The sequence below is a fragment of the Sinocyclocheilus grahami genome, unplaced genomic scaffold, assembly GCF_001515645.1.
Source record: "Sinocyclocheilus grahami isolate Dianchi unplaced genomic scaffold, SAMN03320097.WGS_v1.1 scaffold1487.1, whole genome shotgun sequence".
NCBI classification, from domain to species: domain Eukaryota; kingdom Metazoa; phylum Chordata; class Actinopteri; order Cypriniformes; family Cyprinidae; genus Sinocyclocheilus; species Sinocyclocheilus grahami.
In genome coordinates this window covers 169,059-193,499 of record NW_015506666.1, presented here as the reverse complement: position 1 = coordinate 193,499, position 24,441 = coordinate 169,059, and the positions used below count along the sequence as shown (strand labels likewise).

Genomic DNA, 24,441 nt, shown 5'->3' with positions numbered 1-24,441 from the left:
CCCCCCCCCCCCCCCCCCAAGTAAATTGTTTTATAAACAAGTAAATTAAGTTTTAAATATAAAATAAGTGTTTTTATGCTTTCAGTTAATTATAATAACCCTAATAGTAAGGCTCTTGCTGGGATGTCAAATATGTAACACTGATTGTTTACAAAAACTGGGTGATATTTTATTACAATTTTTGACAATAAATTTATTTATATTTATGTATTTGCACTGAAGTCCAAGTCGTTTTACAGTAGGCAGCACAGTATTGGCTTATTTCTAATCATTTAATTATTTATCCCAAAAAAAAAAACTTTCTTTGCAATTTTTTTTATATATTATTTTACATGTCCATTACATGAATTCTGAACAAAAGTTCAGCACATGCAGTGCCCAGTCTCCACTTTCGAAATGTCATAATGTCACAGAGACTCCATTGAGCATTATTGCTGTTTTTGCCTTCATAGACATATTGAAAAAGAAAGCTAATCATCCTTTGTATCTTTTTATTACTTTGTTATTTTTGGTGTATACAGTATATGGTAATTAAAACACAAAAAGCTGACAGAAGTATATTTAATAATTATTCAGTCTTCTCCAGTGATTAGTTGGTATATAACACGCACACGCTCTGTCTTGTGTCAGATTGAAGATCCAGGATGTCTGTGGGCTCGAGTTCTGAAAGGACCAGGCATTCAGCCGGACAGTCCAGAGGAATATGAGAGCCTGAGAGTGAAAATGAACCTCTTCTACCATGAGGTCGACCTGGACGTTCAAAAGCTAAAGCCTGCTGAATTGAAGGAGGGGCTGGTATGCCATTTCAGAATATAGATATGCATTAATAATAATAACTTTGTTTGTTTAATTTTTGGGTATTTGACATGAAATGCTTATAAGAGTTTGATTTGTCCGGTGGTGTTACGTGCCACTGTAGTTGGGGCACAACTAAAGGAACTTACTATGACTTAAAATGAACTTTCTGACTTAAAATGATGTAATGGAAAACAGTTGATTAAAAAACAAACCTTAAAAAAGCTGACCGTTTATGTCACAAATGTGCATTTATATAAATATTAAACTAAAATGTTGGTGTTCATTTAAAGGGGGTAAAATAGGAGTATGTTTTGAGAGAGTATGTTGACACTGTTTGATTTAATGGCTTTGAATAATGCCTGTCTGCTCTCAGGTGACTGGCCCTGTAAGCTTTCCTGTCTCCTATCCTCAGGTGTGTGTGGTGTTCAGTCTGGCTCTGAAGAGTTGGTGTCGAGCTGTAGTCGAGTCGGTCTTTCAGGGGATGGTGGACACTCAGGCTTGGTGCTTGTTAGTGGACCACGGAGATCGAATCATCGTCAGAGCAGATGAGTATGAGACGTTTTGCAGTTTATATCTGATGAAGCACAGCTGTAGAAACTCATAATGTAATAACTAGGGCTGGCTCGATACCACTTTTTCAGAACCGATACAGTATCGACCGATACCGATCTGATACCAGTGCATTTTTTTTTTTTTTTTAATCCGTGTAGAATTTCTATACCTCAATGTGTTGACCTGATCATCACTCTTTGGTGTGTGAACACAACCTACCACATATAGACAACTTCATTGTAAAGAAAAACAACAAATGACTAAATATATAATCATAATCTATGACAAAAATACTACTATAAACTAGGTTAGTGGATAATTCGGCAGCAAAAGTTACTCTAGAAAAATCATGAGTGCACAATAATTTTATAAAATCTAAACATTTAGTGAAATAAAACAACATTATTTTGTGGGGAACAAATAAAAGTGAATAAGTGTAGGGCTAAATCTGGTCAAATGTTAAACATTGCTCTTTGTATTGTTGTAAAATACATTCATGAAAAACAAGTCATATATTTATTACTTTATTAAAAGTTTTGGCAGTGACCTACATTTTGTGTTTTGCTGCTTAAGCTGCTGTGGTGTTCATTCACATTGTTTCTAGATTATTGTGTAGAGTGATCAGATGCATTTTAAATAATTGCTAAAAGCTTCATTGGTCAAAAAAATTAACTTTTCACAAAAAAACAAATGTCACTGTTTTTTGATCCTGACACCGATTGACCAGCTAACATTAATTGACTAATCATATCAGCAGCACATGTGAAAGTGTGAATGAGTACTAGTCAGGTTAATCATACTAATTAGATTGTAAGAGCAGACTGATTGCTATAAAAGGAGGGAAGAAGCGCTTCCAATCATTGTGTTCTTGTTAGCAATGGTTACCTCCAAAGAAACACGTGCAGCCATCATCGCTTCACATTAAAATGGCCTCACATGCAAGGAAATTTCTACAAAGAATATTGCACCTGAAAAAACCATTTACCGGAGCATTAAGAACTTCAAGGAGAGAGGTTCGACTGCAGTGAAGAAGTCTTCAGGACGTCCCAGAGTGTCCAACAAGTGCCAGGACAGTCTCCTCCTGAGGAGTCAGCTATGGGATCGTGTCAGCAGCAGTGCAGAGCTTGCTCAGGAATGGCAGGGCTCTACGGATACGTTTCTTTTTAGGAGCGCTTTTGCTCCTAATTAAAAAAATGTAGGAGCACGGTCAAAAATTTAGGAGCACCTTCTAATCAGTAATCAAAAATTCTGATAAAAAAATTAACCTTCCCATTATGAGGTGATAGTTGACTCCTTAAAGTGATTTATAGGGAATTTAGTTTTTACCTTTGTAATGGCATTTTTCTAACTTTATTAAAAGTACGTCATCTTTTATGTCAAAATCAATAACATATATTTATAAGCTTTTTAACATTTCTAATTTCTAATTAAAACAACTGAATAAAAACAAGTAGAATAAGAATAAGTTACCAATCAAATGAAATCAGTATTTAAGAAATAAATTTGTGCTACAGGGATGGCACAAAAGAACACACAAGAGGCTTGTATGTGTATTTTCAGACGTTTAATGAGGCTCAGAGGCCGCATGAGTGCAATTAAATTCATAAATTAATGTTGAGGTTAATGTTTTAAATATAACATTTTGAATATAGAAATTATTTAAATAACTTAATGCTTTAAAAATTAAACTAAAACGGCCAGCCGGTGGCGTCAAGTCACTGATTTTATCACTGAATAATTCATTCAATTGATTCGTTCGAACAGCTGAATCATTCAGGAACGTAGTACGTGACTGTCTTTATGAATGGGTAATTGAATCATTGACTAACTAGATTAATTTAAAAACGCAGTTCATTCATAAACGAATCACCACTGTGTTTGAATGGCAGCGGCTCAGCTGTTACTTTAAAAAAAAAACTATTTTCGTTGATGAAATAGAGCAAAATAAGGCAATTGTGTTGTTGTCAGAAAATATAAGTCACTTAATAAACTTCTTGTTTAATGAACTGTTGTATTAAATCAATATCACATTTGCAAACTCCCTTAATAATCATTAAAAGCTGTCACTCATCTTAGTTTATCCCGATCTCACAAAACTCCATTATAATCGACGAAGCTCTCTACAATGCACAATGAATATCTTATTTACACCCAGTCAACACTTTGTTTGTTATAATGAGAGGATATGTCTGATGCATTACTCAACGCTGCAGAAACACGTACGTATATTAGAACCTATGAAGCTCCCTCAGCGCAAACACAAATATGATGATCGGGTCAGTCGCACAGGTGCTCCTAAATATTAATGCAAATGCGATTGAAATGGTCGCACTGTAGAGCCCTGAATGGCAGCAGGTTGGTGAGAGCATCTGCACACACAGTGAGTCTAAGACTTTTGGACAACGGCCTGGTGTCAAGAAGGCCAGCAAAGAAGCCACTTCTCTCCAAGAAAAACATCAAGGACAGACTGAAATTCTGCAGAAAGTACAAGGATTGGACAGCAGAAGACTGGTGCAAAGTTATTTCCTCTGATGAAGCTCCCTTCCGACTGTTTGGGACATCTGGTAAATCGGTTGTTCAGAGAAGAAAAGGTGAACGCTACCATGAGTCCTGTGTTGTGCCAACAGTGAAGCATCCTGAGACCATCCATGTGTGGGGATGCTTTTCAACCAAGGGAGTGGGCTCTCTCATAATTCTGCCCAAAAACACTGCCATGAATAAAGAATGGTATCAAAACGTCCTGCAAGTGCAAGAGCGACTTCTTCCAACGATCCATGAGCAATTTGGTGATGATCCTTGCATTTTCCAGCATGATGGAGCACCATGTCACAAAGCAAGAGTGATAAAGAAGTGGCTCGAAGATCATTACATTGACATTTTGGATCCGTGGCCAGGCAACTCCCCGGATCTCAATCCCATAGAGAACCTGTGGTCAGTTCTCAAAAGGCGAGTGGACAAGCAGAAGCCCACAAATTGTGATCAACTCTGAGAACTAATAAGGCAAGAATGGATCGCCATCCGTCAGGATTTGGCCGAGAAGCTAATATCCAGCATGCCAGAGCGAATTGCAGCGGTTATGAAGAACAAGGGTCAACACTGTAAATATTGACTCGTTATATTTTTTTGCCAATAAAACTTAAAACTTTTTGCCTTTAAAACTTAAGATATGCTTATCATTGTTTTTCAGTATACCATAGACACGTGTGAAAAATTAATCTACAAATACTGAAGCAGCAAACTTTTGCAAAACACAAAATTTGTCACTGCCAAAACTTTTGGCCACGTCTGTACTATAAAATTAAAAGACATTTCTTTTAAATGTATAGCACAGTAATGAGGTAGCAACATATGAGAGATAAGACAAGAAAGGCTATTAATAATCTTTCATTGCGCTAAAGTATTCAAACATGAAAGGCTTCTATATGGAGCGGCAACACGCTTGAAGCAACACTGAGTCACAGCAAGCAGCGCTCCGCACAGAAAAGTTCAAAGCACAAAGGGAAGAGGATTTTGATGCGTAGTGTATTATACCTGTGTAATAGTTTGAGCCTTTTCTTTTAACATATGAGAGATAAGACAAGAAAGGCTATTAATAATCTTTCATTGCGCTAAAGTATTCAAACATGAAAGGCTTCTATATGGAGCGGCAACACGCTTGAAGCAACACTGAGTCACAGCAAGCAGCGCTCCGCACAGAAAAGTTAAAAGCACAAAGGGAAGAGGATTTTGATGCGTAGTGTATTATACCTGTGTAATAGTTTGAGCCTTTTCTTTTAACATTTTTTTCAATTTCAGTTACTGTGCGCATGAAGTTACAGTGTTGTGATCTCTAACAGACACCCGGTAGAAAGTAACATGCTTTAGAAACAGCACTAAACTCCAGCAAGTTAATGTCCTTTTATGCAAAACCACTTTTTTTTTTTCTCTATACATCACATCTTTATCTACAGATGAAGTATAATAATAGGAACATTGTATCATCTTGGAGAGTTTTATCGTCTTGACTGCCATAACCGAACCCGACGCGCAGTTTGAATGCTGAATGGAGGATGACTGACCTCTGTCAGCCGCAGCGGAGAGAAGAGTTTGAGAACTTGAATTTAATGACTTGAATATTAATCTGTACCTCACATTAAACTATGGAAGGGCTTCAGAACATTTGGATTATAGTGCACGAAAACTTTATGGTGCTTTGTAATGTTTTTGTTCCTTTCGTGGGACTTAACAATAACACAGAATAGTATATGCAGAATATGGGATTTGGATCAGTCTCATCTGACCGATACCCGATCCGGCAGAAAACGGCAGTATCGGAGCCGATACCGAGACGAAGTATCGGATCGGCGCACCCCTAGTAATAAAAAAAAGCATAATGTAATCTCAAAATGTAATAAAATCTTGGGCTCATAATAAAAATTTTCACAATGTAATAGGTTATTGTATGATAAATGTATTACATTTTGAAAACACTGTGGCAACTTATAATGTAATCACAGTTCATAAGGTAATATCAGCACACAATGTAAATCGGTGTTTAAAATATAATAATTATCTTTCAATATAATAAATTTGAGCACAAAGTGTAAAATAGTTTTATGCAAAATAAGTTATTACATTTAAAGGATTTGGATCAGTCTCATCTGACCGATACCCGATCCGGCAGAAAACGGCAGTATCGGAGCCGATACCGAGACGAAGTATCGGATCGGCGCACCCCTAGTAATAAAAAAAAAGCATAATGTAATCTCAAAATGTAATAAAATCTTGGGCTCATAATAAAAATTTTCACAATGTAATAGGTTATTGTATGATAAATGTATTACATTTTGAAAACACTGTGGCAACTTATAATGTAATCACAGTTCATAAGGTAATATCAGCACACAATGTAAATCGTGTTTAAAATATAATAATTATCTTTCAATATAATAAATTTGAGCACAAAGTGTAAAATAGTTTTATGCAAAATAAGTTATTACATTTAAAGTCTTATTAGACTACATTTTGAACCCAACATTTTTATAAAAATCTTACTAATTGTATGATTATGACGTGCTCTGTCATTTTGAGGCGCTTTAACCCAGAAGCACATTTTAAGTTGTATGCACCAAAATGAAAAAATGTGTCCACTTTCTATTTATGTAGTTATACTGTTTTTTAAGAATTTTTATGATCTATTTATTTAAATGGTTGATATAAAAACACCCTCGGGTAGGCAGGGTTCGTACAAGGTGCTTAAAGTGCTTGAAGTACTTGAATTTGACTTTTTCAAATTTAAGTCCTGGAAAACCCTTAAAAACTGCCATAATAATGAAAAGGTTCTTGAAAAGTACTTGAATGTTTAAAAGGCAGTATATAAAAAATTGGTATTAATTTTTGTTTTTGATAAAAATTATCTTTTATCGCAAAATTAACCATGCAGCGCGTCTGATATATCTTTTAGCAGCGCACGAGAACTCCCGATATTACTCTTGGAGGTGAAAAGTGGTCTCGCAATATCAGTAAAAAGTTGATTTTGTGGTAAAACCTCTGATAGTGCTTGCATTATATTGTTCAGTCTTTTATTACATGTGCTGTTTGTTTAGGTTTCATTTGGGAACGCATATAAAGTCTGATGCGCTTTGTGTTGCACTTTACAAGCGTGGAGCATCTCCATCTCAGCCGCTCGGTCCACAAACTCTTCCTCTGCATATGCTGTGAGTTTGGGCTGCTTAACGTTCATCTGGGAAAACAGTGTGTTATCTCACTAAATTTATAACGTAAATCATTTATAAAACAATGCAAACACAGGAGAATACATCAACATATTTCTATTATGTGATTTGGTGTACATCGCGATTTCGAAATAAAAGTTCAAATGGAGTTTGTATGTGGCCAAATATTAAAATTACATGGATTTAAACGTTGTTGAATCACGCAGTAAAATTAAACATCACCAGGCCGTTGGCGCCCTCTGCAGGTATTTGTTATAATATATAATATTATGTATAAGCATGTTACATTGTTTTTTTTTAAAAGTGTTGTTCAATAAAGGCATGTGATTACTTGGTTTTGATACTTTATTTGAACCAATTATTATTGTCTCATCGTTGGTTTAATACAGGGGTTTTCAACCTGTGGCGCGCGCTCCAGGGGGGCGTTAACCATCAGTTAATTCAGAGATGTTCCCTTGAAAATTTATGAATATGAGTTAACAAATCGTTAGCCATCTACTAGGTCTCCCAATGCTAGTCGATAGTTAGAGCAGAGTTGGCTCGAGTCAGTGTTGCCAAGTCCGCGGTTTTCCCGCGGAATTGGGCTACTTTAACACTTGCTGTGTTTTGTAGTTTTGGGCTAGTTTTGAGTAGCAATTAGGCTGGTTTTGTTGTGAAAACCTGGCAACCCTGGTCACGCTTATTGACAGTGTAAGATGATTTATGATTAGCCATGTCAGAAATCCAACCACTGATTGGCATGTTGTTATCTCAGAAACAGGCTCATCCATCACATTGAATCAGGTAAACTGGTTATATATATTTATGTTTCAGTATAATTACGCACGCTATACCAGGGGCGGTTCTAAACCCTTTTTAGGTGGGTTTCAGCCCCCCTATCTGTCACCTTAGCCCCCCAAAACTATCTTAACGATCAGGCCAGTGCTGCTTCCTCGAAGTTTTTCATTCTCACGTGTTTTAAGTCTTGTCAGTTTAAACATTAAAGTAATTTTAAGCCATTTAAGCCCAAGACATCTCAATGTGGTACTTACGCACTGTGATAGCGTTTCTATGGGCACCGCTCACACACTGTTGGATGTTGGGGGGGCGCGAGTGAAATTAGACAAACTGGGGGGGGGTGGGCGGCACATGTCCTAAAAGGTTGAAAACCCCTGGTTTAATATATATACAAGTAGTCAATATAAAACCTGTTTTTCACTTAGGTCTATTTTTATTACTAACAAATATCAGATTACTCAATTGTCAAAATAATCAGTATTACTTGATTACCAAGATTATCATTAGTTACGGCTCTAGATTAGCTAAATGTTTCAAAATACAAATTTATTGTTTTGGTTTTTGTGATTAAAAGACAAATATTTTATCATTGAACATTTCTTAAAAATAGTATTAAAATACTGTCTCGTTCTAGTAAACCAAGTATCTGTATTTTGTCTCATCTCGTGAGCTAAGTGTATTGTCACACCCCTCGTGTCTCCGAGTGTGATATAGCTCATAACTTTCCAAGTGTATGATGAAGCTTTTACTCTTCAGGTCAATCATATATTCATAAAAAAATCACTTTGAATAAGGAAAGCGATAACTGTGCCATAGTATTCTTTCAAGTTGCCACAGCCATTGCATGTGGCAACTTGTGCTACACAACAATGTGCTACACTTTATTTGTACTGTTTTGTTTTATGAGTTTATTTATTAGAATTTGAAAGATAATAACGATATTGTGATCACTGATTTTAGTCCTTAAAAACATGTGAGGGGTGTACTCACTTCTGTGAGATACTGTATATGTGTGTGTATATATATATATATATAAATAATGTATATATTAGGGGTGTAAGAAAATCAAACTGTACCGTTCTTCGCCCACGGTTCGGCACGCACTTGCACCGTGGTTAAACTTAAATCTGACAATGCATCTGTAAAATGGTTGGTTAAAAATAACATGTAAAACAGAGAGTTCGGCTAATGTATGTTTCTGTCGATAAATATGCATTCTGGCTTCCCAATACATTATAACAACAGTGACAAACAAAAAAAATGTGGACACTCTTTGTTCAAGGCGAGTGTATGAGTCATTGATGCTGTCATCACCCGGGTGTTGATAGTGAGACCTGAACAGCACACATTGCTATCGGTGTTTAAACTAAACTCATTTAAGCCTTGCCAGTTTAAATATTAACTAGAGCCAGAAGATGTGAATGAGAAGCTTCATCCGAAGTGCCAAACCCGTGTCTCGGAGAGCGCGCAAATACAGAGTTCTCTTTCAAGACTTGAGCTTGAATGGATACATTCACACAAAAAATTTCAAAATGCCCATCTTGGTGAGAATCCTAGCAAACTAATAGTCGGTTGAACGTGCAGTATCGGTGTACTGGATCCGTGCATTGTCTTAAAGTGACAGCACTATCTTAATGTTAATCAAACAACAAAAGACAAGGAAATCACTCACTGCTCTTGATTGAGTAGCTTTTGTAACTTTAATAAGGATTAATCTTTAATGCAGTCAAATATGCAATGTTATTTTACATTTGATTACTTTATTCAATTTCTATAAACCCATAAAGTTTTGGAAAAGTCATTGAAATCTATTTCACAAAACTCTGTATAATAGAATTGTGTTTAATCAGGTCCTGAATTTCGGTGCGGGATTGCGCATAGGCTATATCGCATAGTTTTACTCATTCCCGCAGTTTTGACTTTAAAATGATGGATATTCACACATTTATTCAATAGCCTATAACATGTAGGTTTGATGAGTAATAATCAAACCTCCAGACTGAGTCCAGTCCACACAGACTGATCAAATCAGTTATTTGAAAACAGCGTGAGTGATTCAGCTGTATGCGTCTTCTCTCTTTGACTTTCTCTTAAAACGGCTTCACATCGGCGCATCTTGTCTGCGCTACAAGAGCTGCTGCACGCTGCGATACAAGACTTTCACTCGCGTTTCGGGACAGTTGACAGAATAGTCACTTGCCTAATCGGGTCATTGTTGCATCGTCAGAAAATTTTATTATTTATTTGCACGTCTTTTTAAGCCATTCGGTACTCACGCGCTCCAGAGGCGGTGTGCAGTCACATCCAAAGTGCGCTCGTGCATATGAGTATTGAGCTTGCTACCAAATAAGCTCAGCAGAACCCTGCACGGGCCTCAAACATATGCCCTAGTCCGGCCCTTATCCGACAGATTATCAGAATTACTGGCCGAGTCCGACTGGAATATCTAAAATATAAAAAATAGAAAGAAGGAGGAAGCAAGCCTGGCGCGTGTCTGAGCTATGACGTGAAACTTGTCCCGAAGCCATACATAAGTTGGGGCCGTTGGGCTCGGGCTGAAATGCAGGGCTCTAAAGTGCCGCTTGTTGCATTTAAGCAGCAAAAATACACAAAAAAATAAAACACAAAATTGCCATCCTGGCCACACAGTTAAATAAATGCTAATATTCAGTGATGTGAAATGTGGAGTAAGGTCTGGCGCAGTTGCAGCTTGTACTTATTACTAAAACAAGAAAGCAAACGAGTAGCATTAATAGTCATTCATTTTAGTTAACATGTGCTATGATAATTTGAACAGATTTTTATTCTTATTGTAAAATAATGGAACATTTAGGTCATGAATATTGTCTTAAAAGTCATGGAAATGTATTGGTAGAAATGTGTACGAACCCTGTATGTTGCATTTGGTTCACTTTTGTGACATGCTCCACAAACAAGTTCACAGAAAGGAAACCAAGATGACAGAAAGTGCTTCCTGTTTGTTTTCTTTATTTTACAAAAGCACAATGTTCTGTTTTTATTGTGAGCTTAAACACTTTGCAGTTTGGAATGATGTCGTATATGTATGACCAAAAAAGATTTGAAAAGGACAGATTTAAAATAAAATCTACTTTCAGGGAATTCAAATGTTTTATGTTTTACAATTATAACAATATGACAATGTTTATGGTGTAATACACTTCTCAGAATGTAAAAATTATTATATTATGTGCCCAAGATGTTATTACCTTTTAGAGAAAATTTTTACATTATGAACATTTTATTGCATTAATAATGTAATACTTATACTTACAGTATGCTTGGTTATTACATTATGAGTTGCTACAGCAGTTGACACAGAGCTTCATCCACAGGACATCCACATTACATTAGTATTTGGGTTTATAGAGGTTTTTTTCCTCTCAGTGTAAGAACTCCTCTTGAGAAGTTCCTGCAGCTTCCTTTCAGAGTGAGATGCTTTAAATTGGCTGGAATTCGTCCGATGACACTGCAGGTGCCCATCTCAGAAAACACAGCAGAGCTTGTGTAAGTCAGATCTCCTGAAGAAACCTTTTTGCACTACTGTTCATCATGCATGCATTCTGAGCCACTGTTTGTATCTGTCCGAATCACAGTCCATCTTCAACATGGGACAGCTCTGCCACAAAATACCTGCACAATCTATTACAAGGTAAAAGTGTGCTTTGGTTAATCCAGCTCATGCTTACTGTCAGTACTTGGTGATTTTTGAGGCTCTGCTTGTTTTTAGTGTCGACTCTGGTTGAAGCCGTTCTGTGTGAAACGCAGGCAGGCTGCTCTGTCATTGAACTCTACTTGACTATCAATAATACAAAGGTAAAATATGTTTACATGGCATTATTTTGCCATCCTCAAAACACAGAGTTGTCCTGAGCAGGATTTTGAACAAGCGAGATGGACTGCAGATGATTTAGGTTAAATGTTATGTTGCAATTCACTGTGATTGTGTAGATCTGTGTGAACCATGAGCTCGTGGCGAAGAAGTTTGCCTGTTTCGTGAGTGAGAAGTCCAGTGCGCTGGAAGGGAACATGAATGGAGATCGCGCTCCTATCAGCCTGGCGTGGGACATTTACTCCAGCCCTCACCAGCTCCTAGAAATGAAAGGACGCTGCCCTGTCAAAGCTCCACCATCAGATATTCTCATCAGAAAAGAGCGGAAAGATGATCCACAGACAGGTTAAGCTAATGAAGAATGAATATATATACAGTATACAAGGGTTGGACAAAATAAGTGAACATCAGTTATTTATAGGGGTTAATATCACTTGTGTATTGCATTTTTTTTTTTTAAATCACTCTACATTTACTTTGTTTCTCATTCAGAAACAGAAGAAGCTTCTCAGTCTGAGAAGCAGAAACCACAGGTGTCAGTGGAAGCACACATGCCATCTCAGGTTAACCCTCGAGTTCCTAAACTGACCCACAATGCTGGAACCGATACTGTAAGTGTTCGTTTATAGTGATATGGCAGTGTGTGTGTGTGTGTGTGTGTCTGCCAGTTAAACTCTTATTTCTGTGGTTTGATTCAGATTGGCAGAGGATGGCGAATCAGAGCCGAGGCCACTGACATCTTCACAGATGAACGCTGTGGTCAGACTGACATACACAAGCCTCTGTAAGATTTCCACCTGAACCTCGTCCCTCCTGACTTAATAGCTCATAACTCATGTATAATGGAGTTTTTGATTGAATTACCATCTTCATTAAGTCAGGTGTCAATCCAAACTAAAATATACAAAGTAATTCTATTAACTTGCCAACAAAGTAGTTTAGTAAATAGTACGTTAAGTAATAAAGTAAATGGTTTTTCTTTTCACAGATACATGAAGTTTAACACACTTTCACATTCAAAGCAGATTCCTCAAGTAAGTACTGATGTGTCTTTCAAAATTGTATTACTACTAATATATATATTTTTTGTATCTTCTGAAATTGAAGCAGTTAGTGCATGAGTGAATAACGATCAGAAAATGAGTGACCGTGAAATGACACTCTTAATATTTCCAGCCTGATCGAACCGATAATAACAGCATTGCTTCAACACCAGCTGCAAGCTCACCATCATGGTAGGACCGAACATGAGCGTGTCTGATTGGCATCAAGTGAATCTGAAACCAGCCTGATTATACAGGACTTGAGACCAGTTAGTCATTCTGCAACCCAGCTAATTGACGTGAAATTGTGATTGTGTGTCTTCATAGTGCGAGTGACTCCTCTAAAGAGCAGAAAGTGGCAGCTCTCTCACAAGAGCCCAGTCTTGAAGATCAACTGACCTCTTCTAGGTAGGTTTTACGTTACTTCTAAACTTCTATTGCCCCTCAGGGCTAAAACATCATATTCATTTAATCTAATTTGCTTCATCTTTTTCATCCGTTTCCCCAATTTATTTTATTTAATTGTGGTCAGACTTATGCAGTTTCTAAACCCTGATCCACTCAATCCAGACCAAGAGTCTCTTGATGCCAAAGTAAGAGCCTCATAGTTTGTATTCTGGATTTTATCATTTCTTAGTTCTTATATGTATTTTGGTATTTAGTCTCTCCTGTATGGTTTTTACAGGTTGAACGCTGTGATTTCAATCCAGACCAAGAGTCTCTTGATGCCAAAGTAAGAGCCTCATAGTTTGTATTCTGGATTTTATAATTTCTTAGTTCTTATATGTATTTTGGTATTTAGTCTCTCCTGTATGGTTTTTACAGGTTGAACGCTGTGATCCGGGACACTTAGGAGTTATAGTGCACGCCGCCCTTCGTGTTGAACCCTGCAGTAACCTGACATGTGCACCCATCAGTGAGCAGTTCAGAAAGGTCGATCAACATGCTTTAATATTGTCCATATTAGAATATTCATTGCATTATTTATCATTTCTGCTGCAAAGTACAATGGAAAGTCAGTCCAACTCGGTTAACTTTCTGCTGTAAGTGTACAAAAATGTGGAATGAGGAATGTGAGGTATAATTGGACAGCTGTATTAATGATTTTAATATATGATACTTGACCTCTTGTATCTGATTAGGTTATTTTTTTGTTTGTTTTAGTTCCTGTTGTGGAGGAAATATAATGGACCGAATGTAGCAGAGAGTTACTGTTGGCCTGCTGTGGCACGAGGTTTTGACACAGTACTGGTGTCACACAGTGGAGACAATCCTCTGTCCTACATTCCTCCTCTGCTGATGCTGTTACAGACGGTTTCTGTCGTTTCCAGTCTCGCTGCTCGCACTGGGGTGAGATTCACTGCTCTGCTATAGCTCAAAGAAGAATAGAGTTACACACTAAATGGCTTAAAGAAAATGTATGGTGCAGCTCCACCTCTGGGTTTACTGGTCCCTTTGGTGCAGCTCCATGTTTGCTTCTGGTGGGCCCTGTGGTGCAGCTCCACTTCTGGGCTACATCTGCCTATGGTGCAGCTCCACCTCTACCATCAGTCTTGGTTGATCTAATTACAAGTTAATACCACACTGAATGCACATGTGAAAGGTGGTCAATGCAACTTTAGTCACTCAGACCACTTTAAGGGGTGGTCAGAAACTTTATATTAGTGTAAACAACATCAAATTAGGGCAAAATAAGCATTTCAAATTTCCAACTTTGTATGGCATGATGAAAATAACAGTTCCGTGTAGCATGTTTAGAAAAGCCCATGCATATGCACAAGAGTTCATAGAAGATGTCTGGCATGGTGCAGATCCACCTCTGGGCATAATGGGCTAACCCATCACTCTTGGGCTATCTAATCAAATAACATTGAATGATGACAAAACAAGGGTTTTCATTTTTGCCGATTTCATGTGGCTTGGGAAGAAAAAGGCTTGGTGTAGCATGTCTGAAAAATCATACTGTATAAGCACAAGACTTCACAGAACATCTCTGATATAGTCCAGCTCCGCCTTACTTTTAATGATCTGATCCCAGTTTTGCTGCTACATCTTCAGTTTCTCTCTGTCTGCAGCCCATAGCAGTGATCCTGTGTCCAGGGTGGGAGAAGGTTCAGACAGTGCTGGAACTCCTGGAGGACAGTAAAGCAACTTACAACCTCCATCCCACCAGTGTGCTGCTGGGTGTGGACCAGGAAGAGCCCAAAAAGTTCAAGATCCAGAGAAACTGTGAGCTTTTGTCTGCAGTAGATTGAGTAGAATGTTGATTGTGGAGAGTTTCAACTCGTTTGAATCTGGAGCAAAACCAAAGCTAGATTTAATGTCGCTGTGTCTGTCTTTGTGATGTTAATAAAGGCCAGTTGCTGGTTACAACACCGTTTACCATGATGAGGCTGCTGGATGCTCAGTGCTTCCTGTTCCTGAGACTGTGTCACCTGGTGCTGGATGAGGCTGATGTCCTTTATTCACAAGCACCTGAGCAGGTGACAAGAGAAGAGGGACAGCACATTTTTAGCTGTTGATACATTCTCAAAATTTGTCTGACCAGTTTTTGCTCTTTACCTCTCTGTGAAGATGTCAGTAATCCTGAAGCACTTCCAGAAGGTGGTCTCTGGAGAGGAGAGGTCCTCGTGCCCCAGGCAGATCATCGCGGTGGGCAGCCGCTGGAGCACTGGGATAGAGGCTCTGGTCAGAGAGCACATGATTTACCCCTCCGTCATCATAACCGTGATGGAGGAGGCAGCTCTGTACGGCAGGGTACATCAGGTCAGTCTTCATAAACTCAGTTATTTCTCTACCGCCCTCCTTGAGCTCTGACATCCAGTCTGTGTTTCACATTCAGAGGGCTCAGTTGTGTCTGGACTGCGATAAGATCTCCGTTCTGCTCGGATCGCTGGACTTGCACCCCCCTAGACCCCAGAAAACCCTCATCATTACCAACTCTGCTGAGGAGACCGAGCATGTGTATAAGGTACGGAATTCCACCAATCACAGTGAAGGATGAGTAATGATCCACCAATCAGATTAAATATATGCAATCATGCCTGTGTGGTGGTGAAAATCTAAATTTAGCTTTCATGCTCAGCATTACAGAATGATTTTATGAGAAGTTGTCCAATTTTTCCTGGCATTCTGAATGTTTGCAATATTTGTAACCACTGATGTCTTAATGCTGATTGGCTCCAGCTTCTGATGGATTTTACTGTAATGCACATCTGTCATTCAGGCTGTGGTCAACACTGCCGTGTTCACACTGAAAGCTCATGAAGATGTGACGGATCAGTTTGACTTTGTCATTGATCAGTGGAGGAAAGACATCGGCCATGGAACACAAGTCATTTTGGGTAAGTATCTGTAATATGACAAACTGTCAAACCAAACTAAATGTGTTAACACGTCTCTGTTTTTAAGCTATTGGTTTTTCTTTCCAGGTAATAATTTTTGGTTCTTAGAGCAGACATTTTGTTGGTTAGCCAAAAAAAAAGTTTCTTTATGTAAATAAAATGTTCCCTTTAGATTTGGAGAATGTTCCCTTAATGTTCTCTTAACACTAGAACTACCAAAGCAAGTAATTTTGACCGTTTTTAAATTTTGAAATGTAATCACTTTGTTGAAATAAAACCCATATAACTATAATACCCTGACTTTTCCTAAATATGTCTATATTTTATATAACATTGTTATTTTATAAAAATTACAAAACGCAAAAGAGTTCTGAGTGTTTCTACCTTGAATGGCCAAAGCGGTCAAATTGACCGTTCGCATTACAGACGGCGTATAATTTCTGCTTTTGCAACTTTTTCCCATGGTTGAAGATGCACGTCACTGTTGCCTAGCAACTTTTGTTCTAGTTGTTTTTATATTCTATTGTAAAATTCCCTTTCGTAAAAAAGCTTGGTGGACACTTCCAATTCGACAAGTGCTGTCATTCAATCTGCCACGGTTCCAAGTATGTTAGGCTGGAAGACTAGCCTGGCTGTTATCAATAATAGCCTACTTCAATGGTATGACAAAATAGCAATAATAATAATGGCTATTATTATTTTATGCTAGTGTAATGCTATAGCTAATGCGTATATAGGCTAATTTTAGCCCCGACAAGACTGATATTGTGAAAGAAAACAAACTAATTAGGTTAATTTGCTTTTTTTTTAGTGACAGTGATGTTTATTATTACCTATACTATCATAACAGATCCATTTATCCATGGATCACGATTCCAGTGGTGGCTGCATAGAATTGTTTCCGATTCATGTGATCCAAGCATTTCCAATAACTCCAGAACGTTGTAAAGTGCAAAAGTAGAAATGTATTGAAAAAAGATGTATGTAATCACTTCCGAAATTCACAAAATGTTTTATCTATAGAAATATTCTGCTTCAGTTCATATTTGTTGGCATTTAGACTTTCAAATACCACATTTTCACTGCTCTTTTGCTCACAACTTTTGCTCTCCCTCTTGCCGGACACGAAGCGAGGCACACACATTCGGGAGCGGTCCACGTATCTCTTATAATTAAATATTACAAAAAATGTCGTATTGAAGACAGACATTCAAAGCTTCATTGTAAAACCTCGAAAGAAGCTTTGAATGTAAATATAGGATATGACAAAAATGGCATTCAGTTCAGTCTAGTATGAACGGTCAGAATGACCGCTATGGCCATTCTAGTAGTTATAGAATCCTGGTAGTTCTAGTGTTAACCTCTGTTAATTACTATATCAACTCAACGCACAATATGTAAGGTTTATTCATGGTTACAAAAAAAAAAACCTACAGACGACATTCCTAGAAGTTAAGAAATGGTTGCTAAAACATAACCAAATGGGGCCATGTGCTAATATTAGGGAGCGTTCTTTCTTGTCTGAACTTTCATTCTTCCTTCAGTTACCACCAATGACTGCCTTAAGGCTCTCGGCATCCGGGACGCCACGTGCGTGGTGCATTATGGGTTTCCCAGCTCCCCCAAACTCTTCGGCAGCCGCCTGTTTTGCATGTCAGAGCATTTCAGAAACCTTTCAGATATGGTACCTGCTTTGATTTCTTTTGTCCTGTACAATTTTTTTAGGGACACTTGTAAATCTGATTCAAATATAAGAGAGTGTGCTGTAAGCTTTGCTTCGTAACGTCGCGCACAGGATCATGCAGAGAGCTCCTCTCCTGCAGCTCAGTCGGTGTTGCTGCTGTCGGAGCTGAACGCCCGTCACGTGTGTGGGGTCTTGCGGTACCTGAGGAGAAGCGGCGCTCTTCTGCCCCCTGAATTGCTACAGTTTGCTCTGGGCGTCCAGCAGGCCAAAGAGGACCGGAAGACAGACAGACCCCTCTGCTCCTCCCTTAAGAGCTTCGGCTTCTGCAGGTCTTTGCTTCATTGTAGTACTTCAACCAGGCGTTAATAGTGTTAAAAACAAGTAGAAATTGTAAAAAAGTAATGCATCATTTGTGAACATATGCTGCTAACTTGAAAATGTATGCTACCTCTTTCCAGAGACAGCACAGTTTGTCCGGATAGACACATGATCAACAAATCCCTGGATCATCCAAAACACCCCGACTCTGGGACTATCATGGTTAGTTAAAATAACTTGTCTGAGATGTGGAATTTAATCATTAAAATGGAATCTATTGTATAATGTGAAATGTCAAGGAATTTGGCAAGTCTATCAAAAGTAGGGCTGTACAACTAATCAAATTCAAATTGCGATATGAGCTATCTTTTTTTAAAACCACAAAACTGCTTCTTTAAAGGGATTTAAATTTTTCCTTTCTCTTTGGAGTGTTACAAGCTCTTGTGCATAAAGAAGATCTGTAAAGTTGCAAAGACTAAAGTCTCAAATCCAAAGAGATATTCTTTATAAATGTTTGTCGTTTCTCCGATCACAAATGCAGACATGGTTTTATGTTTACGCAGCGCGATACGCAACGCGTAAAAAGACAGTAAAAGTCATTATAATCCATAATTATGTCCCCACTGGATGCAACGAATGCCTCGTTTATAATGGGTTTTAATGTTTTTGTCATCAATCACAATATGGTAGGGGCTTAACATTTCCGTTACACGCTTGAGGTATTCGGCCAATCACAACGCACTGGATAGCTGGCCAATCACAGCACACCTCGCTTTTCAGACCGATGAGCTTTGTGAAAATCGATGCGTTTCAGAAAGGCGGGGCATAGAGGAGAAACAATAATGTACAGTATGTGGAAAATAATGTGTTTTTTGAACCTTAAACCGCATAAACACATTTCATTACACCAAATACACAAAATAATGTTCTTTTTAGCAACATCATATGACCCCTTTAAATACGAAGTCGCATTAAATGTGAATATCACAGAATCTGTATCACACATTTTTCATACGTTTTAATTTATACGGTAAACCTCTGTTATATATCACTTTATTTGTCTAGAATAAAGTACGTGGGGGGGGGGAAGTAAAGGAACTGATTAAATGATTTTTTTTTATTCATTTGATTACCATAGTTTGATACATTTGTATTAAATCTCAAAACTCGTAATAAAAAGGAAATACAATAGATTTTAAAGATGAAACCGATTTCATAAGGCCCTATTGAAAGTTTTATGAATTCAAGTGATTCAACATCCATTTTAATGATTAAAATGTAATTAAAGTAATTAATTATTTAATTAGTTAATGGTTTTTCATGCCACAATTATTTTTTTAATTGGTTCTTTTATGTTTTGAGATCATGTCATATTTTTCAATAGCACTAAATATTAATTCTGGACCTTTTGATTATGTCTCTGTTTCCCTTCTGCTAGTGGCTGACTGTAAATGTTTCTTTTGACTTTCAAAAGGTTTTACCGCTGTGCCTAAAGTCAGCGAATGTGTACTCGGGCCGTATCGTGAGCAGGAAAGACGATTGTTACGAGACGCTCGCTACTGAAATGAACGCGCACTACGCTAGTGAGAGACGCTGTGCTGTCGAAGTGCTGAAGGGAGAACTTTATGCCATTCAAGAGGAGAACATCTATAACCGGTAATGACGTAGACACCCTCTAGTGGGACACTTTACGTACACATAATAGGGAAACCTTTAGTTTATAATTAGCATGCAGTACCTTTCAAATGTTTGGAAAGGGTTTTTTTTTTCTTTCCTAAATTGATAAAAAATTATGGGAAAGACTTTTATGATGTACAATGGATTTCTATTTCTAATAAATGCTGTTCTTTTGAGCATTTTTATTAATCAAATGCTGAAAAAATTATCATGTTTTGCACAAAAATATTAAGCAGCACAACTATTTTCAAGATTGATAATAATAAATGTTTCTTGAAAAGCAAATCAGCATATTAGAATGATTTCCAGTGTTTCCCACAGGACTTTGTGAGACTTGTGACGGCAGGTGACGTCACGCATTAATTAGCATATTTATGATGTCGTTGCGTCGTGTTTACGTTCAGCCAAGTTTTAGCACTTCAGGTCTGTTCTACTCTCTGAACTGTCACATACTGTAATACAACTGAATGCCCAATAAAGCTGTTCCCATTTACATATTTTCTGTCGTCATACATAAAACAAGTATTAATAGTGACTAAACACAACCCATTAATACTACATGTTAACCAGGAGTCACTCTCACTATACTCCTTAAACCCTGATTTATAATCGAGACATCGTCTGATTAACTCAACGTACATCTACACTAAAGAGAGACTATATGCTGTGGTTTTGGCTGCATTTTTGTCTTATGCAGCGCACTGCCTGAGTCTGAGTAACAAACTATGTTCATATTTATAAGCCCAAATAAAACTTAAGTTGATGGGAAATAATTGTTTGATTGGTTCTAGGGTGCGTGTGATGGAGGTGCCGGAAAAAGGAGAGCAGCTGTTCAGCAGCATCACTGCCTGCTTCATAGACGAGGGCCGCACACAGGAAGTGAAGTCACACCAGCTTCTCCAACTTCCTCCTCAGTTCCAGGATTTGCCCGGCCAGGCTGTGGAGATCATCCTGTGCAGAGCGCAGCCCGTCGACGGGGAGGTGGACTGGAACCCGAAGGTCTCAGTAGTCCTTCTGAAAGAAAACATTTCTTCAGTTTGTACATAAATGGCTGTTTTAGAAAAGAAAAATGTCTGTTTTCAGGTGACCAGAGCCATCAGTCTGAAGATCAAAGGGAAGCTGCATCAGGCCAGGGTTGTGATGAGTGTGGGAAATACTGTCTGGGTTGATCCTATGGTAGGTGTTCAACATGTTTGCATCAGAGGCCTTACAAGGTTTTGCTGGTCCAGTCTGAAGACATTCTGGTCCTCTTTTCTGCATTTGTTCTCCTCGCACAGGTGCGCATGACACGTGTTCCTGGTCTGAAGACCTACATTAACGAGTATAACGTCCATGCTGAGATCTTGGCCTCTGGGTTTGGTGTTTGTCCACAGAATTCGTTTTTTCTGTACAGTGAATGGCACGTAGTGCACTATATAGGGGACAGGGAACGATTTAAACAGTGTAAATATGAGGAATTTACATTTTTACATCAGTCTTTCCATTGAGGAAAAAAAGAAGTCTGGTTTCACGCTGTGTCGCGCTAACCACCGCACCACACACACACTCTGCTCCGGTCCAGAGACACGATAGCATGGAGCAGATCACATGCGCGAGTCAGTGCAGACCACAAAATGTATCGGAGCTATTTGAATTCTACACAGAATGCTATATTTACAAATGCGGCTTTACAGAGCTTAACGGCTCTAGCCCAAGCTGTGATATAAACGAACGCTATTGGCTATTTTAAAAAGGGGCAGGGCTGCTTGATATGTCCCGCCCTGTCTTCCTGTTTCAGTTAAAATGACGTCAACACATAGAGTAACGCTGCGTGTTTCTAAGCATTTCAGGGGACCTTTCGGGGTTGAATCCAGGATGAAATGTTGAGGTCATATTTTACAATAGAAAGGAATAGTAATATAGATTTTGTCAAGAAAATCAAACCTATTTTTAGGTACATTAAGACTTTTTTCATTGTTATTTTTCACTGCTATTGTTTTTTTTATATCAAAAAGATGTGAAATCACTGCACTCAAATTAATACTTGGGTGTGCAGGTCAATGAAAATCATAATGACTTCAAATGCAGGATCCGAACTCCCTTGTGTATTTTATGATGATTTGTAGATTTTTTTTATTATACAAAAAGCACATGGATCAAACGTTTCGGCACTCGGCCTTCCTCAGTAAATCATTCCTTGATGAAATATTGAGGTCACATTTCACAATAGAAAAAAAATAGAAATACATTTTCCTTTTGAAACATTGCTCTCACATTTCATTGAATTACGCTTGGGGTGGAAACTCTTCTTCTGAATACTGAAGCCTGATTTGTTAACCTTTGTGCAGCTTCTCCCCTGTCCAGAGCAATCCAGAGTAAATTTCCGCATCTAATCAAGCAAATTTCGTAGGTGTTTGTTCCAAAATGCCACGCCATGAATGCCTGGGCCGTGCTCACGCTGAGGCAGCACTCGTGGAGATGGTCTGCTCTCATTGCGAGTCTCACCTTGCTACGCTCGCGGATCGCTTTCTTCAAAGAAGGCGATCCCGCACCTCCCGTCTCCCTTCTGCCCAAAAAATCTGGTGGTGTACGGCCCAGTGTGGATAACCAGCTCATCCGTATCCTCACGAAGGCTGTTAAAGAGTTCGGCTTGGAGTAATCGGCCCCAGAAGAGCCCGCCCACAGCCGCCTGGGTAAATGGTATCTGCCAGGTCTCCGCCAACAAGCCCCCCATCAGAGACCTGCACCTTTCTTTCCAGAAGTTCATGACGACCTCACCAATTCATGGGGCGCCCTCTACTCGGCCCACATCCACTCTTCTGCCTCTGCCACCGTCACCTCTGTTAATTGTGCTGAGCATAGAGGCTACGAGAAGCTCAATCCTCTTGAAGGCTCAGCGCTTCACACTAGTGGGAACTTTCCCGTGCGGAAAGATTTTTCAGTCCTGCTCCCGCACGCTCCTGTAGGATTCTATCCCGCCTGCTCCCACCAAAATATTTTATCTTGTCCCGCTCCCGACCGCAACATTCATGTTTTGTCCCGCAAAAGCCAGCGTAAAATAACCTATATATATTTTTTCAGTACTTTGATTAAAGGTACACAAAATAGTTCATACATCTCGTAAGCTCCACAACATCCATGCATAAACGCTCTCGATAAAATATTTGTTATTTAGGCTAAGCATCAACATGCACAAACCTCTGTTAGTTTTAGCAGAAAAGCAAGAATGGGCTGCTGCGTGCATGGTTTGGCATTGTAGAATGCGAGCAAACAGCGCTCCCTTTATTATCACTAAAAAGCTGACAGTTCATCGCGATCTCAAGAAAAGCTCTGTTATAACACAACGAATATATGCTTAATGGATCTTTCATAATGTCTACAACTTTCAGCATCTCATCTCAGTCGTGGTATTGAGGGTGGAAGAGAGCTCTCGTTATTCACTCCCCCCACCTACAATTCCTGCCGGACCTGAGACTCGAACCTGCGACCTTTGGGTTACAAGTCTGACTCTCTAACCATTAAGTCACGACTGCCCCTCAACAGATATGTCTGTGATTGACTACATTGCTTAATGCTTTAAACACGTGTTATAAATAGAAACTCTATATGCTTCCGCGTGTTAAGCATTTTTGTTATATTAGTTGTTCTTGTTGCTTTTGTGCAATAGATAAATAGCAATTTATATAAGTCTCGCAAATCATTTTATTCTTTCGCATCCCACACGCACTTGCCCATCAAGTGTCGTCCCGCGCCGCACTGTTGCGTTGGGTCCCGTGGGAGTGCAGGTCTCTACTTCACACTATGGTGGTCCTCCAAGTTTTCCAGGCCAAGCTTCTCCAAGCCATGGACGAGTCCGGCCCAGATCCAGTGACTTTTAGGGAGCTGTGCAGTGCAACTGACCTGGCCCTTAGCCTACCAAGCACTACCCCTTAACCAAGTGCCAGGGCCCCCCCCCACCCCCCCGCCCCCGCCCCAAAGCAACATTGTACCCTGAGCCACAGAAGCCGTCTTGATCTGTCAAGAGAGAAGAGGGCTAATTCCAGCTGATGCCTGACCTCCTTCGAAGAAGTATCGCATTTGCCTTCCTTGGTTCAGGACGACAATGCTCATGTTCTCCGCTCCGAAGTGCAGTGTCTCTTGGTGAAGGGAGCCATCAAAAGTGTCCCGCCAGAGAACAGCGAGTTAGGCTTTTACAGCAGTTATTTCTATCCACCAAAGAAAGATGGTGGGCTCAGGCCTATCCTCGATCTCACACTTAAAGAAGCGGCCATTCAGGATGCCAACTTACTAACTTGCAGTATTTAATATTCAGAGGAGAATGGAGTCCACCCCCCACCCCCACAAAGCTTGATTCAATGCAATGCTTGTTCCCGTTATCTCAGGGAACCAAGATTTCTTTGGTAACTGGAGCGATTTTGTGTCAAGAAAACCAAACATATTTTTAGGTATATTAATAATTTTTCATTATCATTATTTATCATTGCTTTTATTTTTGCATTTTGTTATACATGGGTTGGAAGTTAATCAATAATATGTAAATATTAGTATTGTAATTCTTCAGTAAAATGTGATTTTATTACTTGTTTTTTTTGTTTTTTTCCTTACGGTATTATTGAAAATATATTTCTCTAAAAATAACTTCAGAGTAAAAATTAATTTTCCAGTGTTATCAATTAGTTTTTTTATATATATATATATATATATA

General features: G+C 38.7%; 1 protein-coding gene across 1 annotated transcript in view; it reads left to right on the top strand.

Annotated features, from left to right (window-relative positions):
- The window catches only part of LOC107570649 (putative ATP-dependent RNA helicase TDRD12), a 24,377-nt gene extending 1,982 nt beyond the window's left edge, over positions 1 to 22,395 (top strand). Inside the window, exons 3-29 of the mRNA XM_016256901.1 lie at positions 631 to 795; positions 1,211 to 1,347; positions 11,247 to 11,366; positions 11,456 to 11,511; positions 11,590 to 11,675; positions 11,811 to 12,036; positions 12,184 to 12,302; positions 12,390 to 12,475; positions 12,680 to 12,725; positions 12,868 to 12,926; positions 13,062 to 13,142; positions 13,267 to 13,327; positions 13,560 to 13,667; positions 13,899 to 14,084; positions 14,810 to 14,963; positions 15,090 to 15,217; positions 15,309 to 15,500; positions 15,577 to 15,705; positions 15,961 to 16,078; positions 17,623 to 17,762; positions 17,874 to 18,091; positions 18,221 to 18,302; positions 19,555 to 19,736; positions 20,549 to 20,756; positions 20,841 to 20,933; positions 21,035 to 21,118; positions 22,147 to 22,395. Coding sequence (XP_016112387.1) covers positions 631 to 795; positions 1,211 to 1,347; positions 11,247 to 11,366; positions 11,456 to 11,511; positions 11,590 to 11,675; positions 11,811 to 12,036; positions 12,184 to 12,302; positions 12,390 to 12,475; positions 12,680 to 12,725; positions 12,868 to 12,926; positions 13,062 to 13,142; positions 13,267 to 13,327; positions 13,560 to 13,667; positions 13,899 to 14,084; positions 14,810 to 14,963; positions 15,090 to 15,217; positions 15,309 to 15,500; positions 15,577 to 15,705; positions 15,961 to 16,078; positions 17,623 to 17,762; positions 17,874 to 18,091; positions 18,221 to 18,302; positions 19,555 to 19,736; positions 20,549 to 20,756; positions 20,841 to 20,933; positions 21,035 to 21,118; positions 22,147 to 22,395 — 3,513 coding nt within the window. The remainder of the gene's footprint in view (positions 1 to 630; positions 796 to 1,210; positions 1,348 to 11,246; positions 11,367 to 11,455; positions 11,512 to 11,589; positions 11,676 to 11,810; positions 12,037 to 12,183; positions 12,303 to 12,389; positions 12,476 to 12,679; positions 12,726 to 12,867; positions 12,927 to 13,061; positions 13,143 to 13,266; positions 13,328 to 13,559; positions 13,668 to 13,898; positions 14,085 to 14,809; positions 14,964 to 15,089; positions 15,218 to 15,308; positions 15,501 to 15,576; positions 15,706 to 15,960; positions 16,079 to 17,622; positions 17,763 to 17,873; positions 18,092 to 18,220; positions 18,303 to 19,554; positions 19,737 to 20,548; positions 20,757 to 20,840; positions 20,934 to 21,034; positions 21,119 to 22,146) is intronic.
- Positions 22,396 to 24,441: the final 2,046 nt, after the last annotated feature.